The sequence below is a fragment of the Danio rerio genome, chromosome 12 (assembly GCF_052040795.2).
Source record: "Danio rerio strain M-AB ecotype USA chromosome 12, GRCz13ab, whole genome shotgun sequence".
Taxonomy (NCBI): Eukaryota; Metazoa; Chordata; class Actinopteri; order Cypriniformes; family Danionidae; genus Danio; species Danio rerio.
The window spans coordinates 22208769-22218677 of record NC_141032.1 but is presented as its reverse complement, the minus strand read 5'-3'; the positions used below and the strand labels follow the sequence as shown (position 1 = coordinate 22218677).

At 36.1% G+C, this 9909-nt stretch overlaps 1 protein-coding gene across 6 annotated transcripts in view; it reads right to left on the bottom strand.

The window, feature by feature from the left end:
• Positions 1 to 2379: 2379 nt before the first annotated feature.
• cpped1 (calcineurin-like phosphoesterase domain containing 1) overlaps positions 2380 to 9909 on the bottom strand; it is a 72157-nt gene continuing 64627 nt past the window's right edge. For 5 of the 6 annotated variants that reach the window (XR_015503423.1, XR_015503424.1, XM_087274971.1 and 2 more), the window contains one exon: positions 2380 to 3668. Coding sequence is in view for 4 of the 6 variants with exons in the window: in XM_087274971.1 (XP_087131097.1) it covers positions 3445 to 3668 (224 nt within the window). In the remaining 2 variants the exon portion in view is untranslated. 6 annotated transcript variants of the gene reach the window in all.

Sequence of the window (9909 nt, the reverse complement as noted above, 5' to 3'; positions counted from 1 at the left end):
AAGGGCAAAGAGGCGGAGAGTGAGCGGAGATTCAGACACCTGCTGGCATTTAGCTTGGACCTGGTTCAGAAACACTTTACTTTTGGAGAACGCTTAATACTTTCTCACCTGTGACTCGTTTGTATTCTGACCATTTGTGCTTGGTTGTATACTATATCAATAAAGTGTTTAGACCAGGGGTCACCAAACTTGTTTTTAAAGGGCCGGTGTCCAGCAGATTTTAGCTCCAACCCCTAATTAAACACACCTGAATGAGCTAATCAAGCTCTAATAGGTATTCTTGAAAAACCCAGGCAGGTGTGTTGAGGCAAGTTGGAGCTAAACCCTGCAAGGACACCGGCCCTCCAGGATCGAGATTGGTGACCCCTGGTTTAGACTTTTAAAACACTGCTGTAATACATTGAGCCACTAAATATTGTTCTTATGACGTTTTTCAACAGGAGGAAGATGCAAATTACTTCCAAACACTTCAGATATAGTCTGTGTTAGTTAATGTAAGACTATTGATGAAATCCAGCATAACACTGTATGACAACGCTTCAGATGACTGTTCTAGAGCCTACAGCTAATCAATTCGTCAGATTATGGAGTGCATTACAGCTCTAAATATAAATATAAACGATAAATGATCTTAAATAAAACAAATACATGTATAGAGATGGCATATAAGTATATAACTTTACTCACATGGGAAACGGAGGCCACGTGAATGGTTTGTGAGCACAATTAAGTTCACTCAGCATGCCATGCCATCTAATAATTGTAGGAAACAAGTCCAAAAGGCAGTTGACTGTTTAAAGCCACATAAAACAACACAGAAATAAGATAAATATGCCGAGTTCAGTTACTAATCTGCAGGATTTAGCTGAGGTGACGTGATGGCGACCAACGAGACCTAGCTGTCACTCAAGTGGCCACGCCCTTAATTATGCAAACTTAATATAGCCTAATATAAAGGAAACGGATGAGTTATAAAAAAATTCACCCCCACATAGTTGTCATGAAGGGTAATATTAGCTGTATTAACCAAAATCTTTTTTGTACCAGGCTGTAAACACCTTTTTTTCTGCTGTAAAGTTGGCCATTCTAACAGTGGGCTCAATTGAAATTTGCTCTGTTTTGGAGCCATGAGCGGCCAGGACTAGCAGAATTTCGGATGAATTGCAGTTTTAGTTACTTCCGTATTGGCTTCTTGAGGGAGAGCGGGAGGTTGCCGCTTGGGGCTAAGATGATCCTGGCTAAAATGAGAATCATGATTTTAAATTTTAAATTGTAATATTTTACAATTTCCCTTATATCAGTTAATTTGGGTTGTGACATTGATAAGATTTTTGCCAAATGCTCCACTCCAGGTAAAATGGTCTTAACATTAACTCATGACCAGGCAAGAGTTTTGGTGAAGCTTTTATTCTCTTGAATTTATGGTGATTTGATTATTAAGGGGAAAGGTGCAGAAGCGTCTGTGGGATCCTGTAGCCAGGATACCCTGTTGCATTGTGTGAGTTTCTGAGCTCTGCATCAAGGCTATTATACCGCAACGTACTTCTACACAGTCAGGTATTAATCTCTAACTCTTAAATGAGTCTTTGAGTAATTGATGTTGTACATTCTGAATCAGATTATTTTGTTTAATCATGTGAATTGGAATGCAAAATCTTTGCCTGACAAAATAAATGTAAAATAAGTGTTTAACTCTAATATCTCCTGAAATCATTTAAATGTAGTAGATCGTTTAAGCTGATGTTTCCGCAGCCTGCAACCAGAATTGCTCATACATTCAGGCTCAATGGATGGAGCATAGGTACATCATTAGAGATCTGTTGACTTCTGACAATAACTGACTTAGTATGAAATAATCTAGTGGCTGAATAAAACTTTTTTTATGTACGAGCAAGAATGGGGTGGCCTAATATTACTTAGAGGAAATTAGTTTACAGTTACATCCTCTATCTAAGAATCAGAACTAGTGAGGATGTGTCCATAAGCAGATGTAACTGGCCAGCATACTGACTCTAATCGACTTTGGGTAAATGATGATCCATTAACTGAAAATGTACTAGGATTTATTAGGTTAATCAATCTAAATTAGACCAAACCACAACCTATAAGGTAATCAGCTTGAATTGGATGAATCTTAATAATTTAAATTATTATAAATAAGATTTGACAAACAAAAATATTTCTTTTCACATGTGCTAAAAAGGCTTACCCGCATTTAACCCTCACCCATGCTGTTAGTTCTGTCATAGGACTAATAGACGGACCCTCACCGAAGGATAGAGTGTTGTTTACTTTACTTTTTCTGGAGCACTGGGTTCATACTCAAAACCTCTTTAAATAAAAAGCTCATTAGCGAAAATAAAAGCAACAGACAACTAATTAGACATATAGATTTTAATTAGTTTTCTTGTCATTTAAAATACAGTACAGCTGTATTTGGTAACATTAATTTATGTAGTGAACATGGAAAGAACAAATCGTGAATTTAAAGGTTAATTAATAAATTACGGTTCATGTTATGAATATTATAAAATGTCACCGTAAATTAGCAAAGCTAATCATAGGAACTCCTCTGCACAGATAGTCAGATGTTCACGCAGCACCATCATTAAACAGCATAAATCAAATTCGAAGACATTCCCAAAATCATGTCATCACTTTTCATTTAACTTTCCGCTGAAACTGAATGTCAACTGCATAATTCATGACAAAACTTTAAACTTTTGAACCCCTTCTAGTATGATCACAGCATTAGACATTACACATCAATATTACATGACTATATCCTGAGAAAACTGGAAAACATCATGTTTCATTTTAACATGACACTGCTAAGGAAAGTTATGAGGTCACGGGCAGAATTCAAACAAACAAAAAAAATGCCTTACTTTCTCCATCGACGCAGCCTAAGATTATCAGTCAAACATTTCGGCTACTTTCGACGCTTCTGAGTCCAAGTGTGAGGTGAGGTCAGCAATTATGTTTTTGGTGATCCACCCACAGAACAAGTGACTCGATGTCCCGGTCACCGCAGCCACGTCTTTCAATCGTTGCCATGGAGATTGCCTCTTTCCTCCTCTCCGAGACGGAAAAGAGTAATGAGCAGAGAGGAGCAAGGAGTGAACTCATCAAACTGTCATCCAAAATGTTCAGCGCTATTAAACTACCATTGTACCCTAGCATCTCCTCACTCCATTACTATGATGAGGTGATTTAACTCCAGTGTTTAAGGAATTCTCAGAGACATTTGCATGATTAAAGTGTGGAGACAGATGACGCGAGTATCAAAGATCAAACTGGTTTGAGATTTTAATGCTTGCTAATGTATTCCGAACGCAAATCTTGTATATATAAAAAAAAACACCTGAATGTTTTAAATGTACAAATAACGTCTTGCTTTTCTGTTGAGTATGGAGATACAGCCATTTGATAACTGGCGTAAATTTAAAGCAGCAATTTCTTCAGGTCTTCATCCATTCCTCTTTCAGATAACTGGTCAAGACTATGGTAGCGATGGATGATGTTGTTTTCAGTGACTACCACCACTCGAACACCATGAGTGTCATCTCCTAACTGACAACCGACTGCTGAGCTCACCACCATATCCAGTCCATCATGGCATCCTCCTGCATTCCTGTGGTAGTGGCCGGAAAACACAGCTTTCACCCCTGAAAACAGAGAAAGGAGGATGTTACTTACAAACAATACCAAAACAGATCTTAGGCCCAATCCAAATTCTATTTGTGTACCCCTATCCTTTCCCCTTAGCCAGGGGTGCTCAAACTTGGTTGTGTAGGACCGGTGTCCTGCAAAGTTTAGTTTTAACCCCAATCAGACACAGCAGGGCTAGCTAATCAAGTTCTTTTTAGGCTTTTGTAGAAACATCCTTGCAGCTGTATTGAGGCAAGTTGGGGCTTAGATCTGTAGGACACAGGCCCTGTAGGACTGAGTTTGGACACTCCTGCCCTTAGCCCTTGAAACAGAAATGGGACAGCACTACAACCCCTGGACACATCATCATACGTCATCGCGATCTCTTACTTTATTTGAGATCGACAATCACGGCTGCTGAAGTTATTTCAGTTGCATTATTTTTTGATATTTATCTTCAGGAAATCACTGATATAATGATATAATGCAGAAATAAGACGGTAACTGTACTGTGCATTTACACTATGGCCATATTCATCAATGTAAACACAAAAAAACAACGTTATGCCAGACACTGTGAAAAGGTCATTTCTAGAAAACTACATTTTTCTGACAGGGTATTCGAGTGTCATTGCGGGACAGAATGTTATGGGGCTCCTATACAAGAGTTATTATTACGGTTTATAGATTATGAATGTAATAAAATGTATTAAAAAAAAAAGACTAAAGATGCGAATAGACATCCTATGTAAAGCCATACAGGTCGTTCATATTTCATATGAGAAGCAATTCTCACAAAACAGATGCTTTATACACATAAATACTTGTGTATAAATGTTCATTACTAACCTTTTTATCAACAGAATTTGATTATAACTGCACTCTCATGATTGTCTGTTTCTGAAAGGATCAGATGTTAGAAGCACTTCAATAATCACGCACACGTTATTATCATCAGCATAAGAAGTTAATTATTTCAAATATAGATGCGCAATTGCGAGCTCCCTCGAGAAAGTGAAACCGCTCGCGCTTTTAGACGGGCTCGTAAAACAGCAGAACACAGCAGATTTTGCTCTTCTTATCTTTGTGGCAGCTCATCAAGACAACGACAAGATTTGTGTGAGCTCGGGTTGATCATGGCTTGTTATTATATGTATATATTATAATATAATGATATATCTCTGTAAACCAATAGTGTTCAGCTGCAACTTTTGGTACCCTTTTGTCGTGCAAGGTACCCTTTGCAAAGGGTGCCACGATTGTGGATCTGTCTGTTCCTCTTTGATGTGTCTATGTGTGTGTGTGCGCATGTGTGTGTGTGTGTATTGTGTGGCTGTCAGTTGTGTTTACATGTCATCAGCTGGGTGGTCACTTGAACGCTTTTCACTGGCACTTGCCATTGCGTAGCACCGTTCAGCTGATAATCAGCTGCGCCTTTATCTGTCCAGCATTCCTGTCTCACCTTGTCAGTTCATTGTTCTCACGTTTGTGTCTGTGTCCTGTCAGGCTTCCGTCCCCGAGGTGGTGAGTTGCAGTGTGAGCTTTGTGCTTCTGGACTTATATCTTCTCTGATGACGGCTCCTTGAACTTGTTACCTGCTATTGAACTCTGTTTGATTCCACTGAGATATTCGATTATTGCTTGCTTCACTTGCCTGTCATCATGAGCTATCATCCTACCTGCTGTTGTGCTCTGTTTGATTCTAATAAATCGTTTGTTATACTTGCTATTGGGTTCCTTTGATTTTAAGACAAAGGGTATCCAAAAAGTGGTAAGGTACGGTCGCTTTTTGGTTCCACTCAGTTGAAACAGGCTATTAAAGTACTGTACTATATGTTCAGGTTACTTTCGGTTTCTCTCAGCGTGCAGTTGAGAGTAACGCTCATGCAGATTATTTCTGGGGCTGATTTAAACGTTAAAATTGATGTCCGTAAGTGCTCTATTTTCATTTAAGCTCTATTTTTGCAAATATTCAAGGGTCTTTTGATTATAATCAGCTTTATACCACCTGTATTTTGTTGTACAAACACCTCTTTGTGGCTTAAACATTATGCTGGTGGTGTACTATAAATACGACCATTTTGCTAAAATTTGATTCAAATGTTCTCATTAATATAATTTTTCAAATATCATATTAAAATTTGAATAAAAAATGTGCATTAGTTAAATTTTACTGCTAGCTGAATTGAACATTTTAAAGTGTGAAAATTTACATATATCCCCCCCCCCCCTCTTTGTTGTTGTTTTACAAAAAAAGAATGATATTGAGAAGAATAATTGCCAGTAAAGTCAACAAAGCTACCCAAAATTCTGTATCTGTTAAACCTTTGGTTAAGTAACAATTGATTGGGACCTTATTATGCTTATTTTTAAATATTTAATATTTGCGTATTTTCATAGCGATTTAAATTACCCTTTCAATATGTACAACAAGAAACAAAAAGTTGGAGCTTTGATACTCTGAGGACGAATGTCTAAGTGCATTAATTACATCAGGTTTCAACTTTTCTTTTGTGCGTGAATGATAAATCAGCCCTCCTATGATTGGTCAGTCACTGTTATGGCCCCCCACCAATTTGAGTTTAAGACTTGGTCTAAGTGGTCAGAATGATGGACAACATTTACATACAACACTATGATCAAACCAACATTATCAAGCTTTGGCTTCAGCAACCGAGTCATTTGCATTTCCTATCTGATTGACCTTGTCTCAGTGCTGTAGACTGAAAATCTTCATGGTTTGGCATCACTTCACATTCAGTTTAGCTGTTGATCTGTATTATCACTGTGAAGCTACTGCTCTCTCCCCTGCTGCAGTGACTGAATCTCCATCATTCATTCAGTATATAAAGCAACGGACCGAATGTAGAACTACAATAGTTTATCAAACAAGTCCCCCAGAGTGAGACGCACAAATAAGCTCTCTCTTTTGTAAAGGTGATGAATCTAGAGGTGTTTTTTCTTTCAGTCAGAACCGGTGGTACCCCCATACTGAGGTAATGGATGCACTTGAAAACAGGAAACGAAATCTCACATGAATTTTTCATTCAGAACAGAGCAAAGGTGCCAAAAACCACAGGAAGATGCAGGAGATGGCATGCCAAAATACATAAAAGAAGAAGAAGAAAGAAGGAGAAAACGACTGTGACAGAAACACAGTGTTGAGAGGTATAATTACAGATGGTTGCTTGCTGTCGGAGTTCATCTAAATTTCACAAGTTGTTCTTGTTCCACAAGCACATGATAGCTATCTGCATGCTCTGTTGGACACTGCTAATGAAACCACACAAACAAAACACAATTACAACTACCTTGACACTTGAAAACTCACACTGCAGCACGTAAAGCTGAAGACCATCACCAAAACAATTAAAACAACAAGAACAAAACATTAGGATGAATTATAATTGCTTATAAATAACTATTATGCACATTTCAAGCGTCTTTCACATATCATAACCTCCACTCGACGAAAGCAAGCAACAGAAACATGATGGATAAAAAAAGTGTCCAATTATCTGGAGAAGTCAGATGTGAAACCGAGGGGGGGAAGAAAAATCAAAGCATTTCTTAAACAGTGATTTACTCTAAGGACATCCTCCCTTACTGCACTACCGGATAGAATAATTAGACACGCAATGCTGTTAATGACTGCATATATCTACTGTACATCATACAGCTGAAATCTGAATCTAATAGCTTTTCACGAACAGACTTAAGGACAGTGACGGACACTTTTTTACTGTGAATAGTGAAATCTAGGTATTTAATCTTTAGTTCATATTATATGAGCTCATCATTTCTGCACATTAAAATTTGGGACATGGTTAAGAAATGATGATAATGATGTATTAAACAAAAAAAAAAAATACAAATTCATCAAAAGTAAATGCTTTGTTATTATGCTTGACAGTTTTTGGGCATGATAATGAGACGCTATTAGATTTTTCTATTTATATAAAGATATGAGGTGTATTTGCATGATCAAAGAAGCTACCCAAAAGGTATTTCAAAGATGCTTACTAAGGGAAACGACTTGTTTTAGAGGTGCCATAGGATGAAAATCTGGATACACTTAAGCGCAGCGGAATAATAAAAGCCCAGTACATGAAAATTATATACCTTATGCCTCAACCACCACTGTATTCTCATTCTCATCCAAAAATGTGAATTAAATTGATGTGCAAAACTGGAATATCACATAAAAGACGAGCGAATAAAGCAGCTTTCATCCAAAGAAACAAAGAGGACAAAATCTACACCTACTGATTAACTGGCGCCAAATATCAACAGTAAAAGTTGGATTTTCTGCGGTAGAAGAAGCTGCGTAAATCTTTTCTTTATTTAATAAATGACTTGCATCTCAGAAGACAATGTTGACACACAATGAACGAGGATGACGTTTGAAGCAATGAGACGCAGAGCACAGGGACTCTTGACAGTTCTGGAGGTAGTTATTAATACACAGCAAATTCATTAGTGTTACATTTCTAGTGTTGTAATTCAGAGTAAAGTGTTGAAATTCTCGAGTTAAATAAAGATAAAATAACCTTCTCAGTGTTGGAAGCTAATTTATGTAGATCGATCGATCTATCTATCTATCTATCTATCTATCTATCTATCTATCTATCTATCTATCTATCTATCTATCTATCTATCTATCTATCTATCTATCTATCTGTCTGTCTGTCTGTCTGTCTGTCTGTCTGTCTGTCTGTCTGTCTGTCTATCTATCTATCTATCTATCTCTCTCTCTCTCTCTCTCTCTCTCTCTCTCTCTCTCTGTATATACATACACGCATACGTTAGTTTTAAATAATTCACAAAATAAGCATAATTTTCATCTTTATTTTGTTTTGTACTAGCTATGTTACATTAAAACTATAGAAAATCTTAAAACGGCTCCTTTTGGTTAAAATACAAAAAAAATTATTTTTGTTTTGAATAGTTTTAATTAAACATTAACTGAATAGTTAATAAAGTGTTGCCGATATTAAACAAGATTGCTAATTAAAACTCTGAGTGTTGATAATGTTAACTCTTTCAAAAGTGTTATTTTAACACAAACTTGTCAGAGCACAAAATGCAGTATAGAGATCATAAATTTATTAAACGACATCACAAAGATGCAAAAGGTCGGTTTGAATATGTTTAATTGGGAATTTAACATGTATAGACACATTTATGTTTATATTGAGGATATAGGAAAATTTTAAAGTGCTAAAATAACTTTTTAATGCACAAATATGCATGTCCCTTCACTGATATCACTCAACTGTTAATGTGACAAAAAAAAAAAAATTATTATGTTGTGTGTATTTCAGGGTCATGACTCTGTATGTGTGTGGGGGTTTGTAAGAGCAGGGAGTTGTCAAGCTATAAATTATTACTTTTTAGTCCACGACAATTCGAAAATTAATGTTCGATTAACTGAACGATTCAAATAACTCGCTCACATCAAATCTCCAGTAAATGATTCACTAAATTTACGAACTGATTCAAAATGAGTCTGATATATTCTACTGAGCTTGAGTGGCCACAACTGAGAGCGATGCAACTTACTGATGCCAAATTTGAGCTTTTATTCTTGTAAATTAAAATCATTTTCATGTCATGACTGTTTATTTTTTTGTTAAGTAAATCTCATGTAAAAGGTCTAAGTTAAGTAAATCTGATGTTTAAGCCCATTTATGAAATAATAAAAAAACAAACAAAATTTTTTTAAGTAAAGCATTATTATTAATGCATGTCATACATGTAAAACTAGTTTGGTTACAGAGCATTCTTCTTAAAAATAACAATTATACTGTAATTTTATATTGTGTATACACTTTTTTGTTATATAATAGGCTTTAACAAATTAGAAGAACCATATACTGTATGGTAACTTATTTGGCATTTGGCAAGTTGTTTTTCTTTTCCCAAAGTGAAGTTAAAAAGTCTTGTTATAACCCCCAGTTACATTCAATGGTTTTTCATGCACAATTGAATTAGCATTACATACACTACCTGACAAAAGTCTTGTCGGCTATCAAAGTTTTAAGAGCAGCAAATAATTACTTAACTTCTAGTTGATCATTTAGTATCAGAAGAGGCTTATATGTAAGCCACTAGATAACGCTTATTTTACAAAAATAAAATATGACAATGCCTTGATTTTTAATTATTTAATTAGGACAGTAAGGTCTGTCTTTGCTGAGACAAAAGTATTGTCTCTTAAAAGAAATAATGTACAGTATAAAATATAAAGTCATAGTG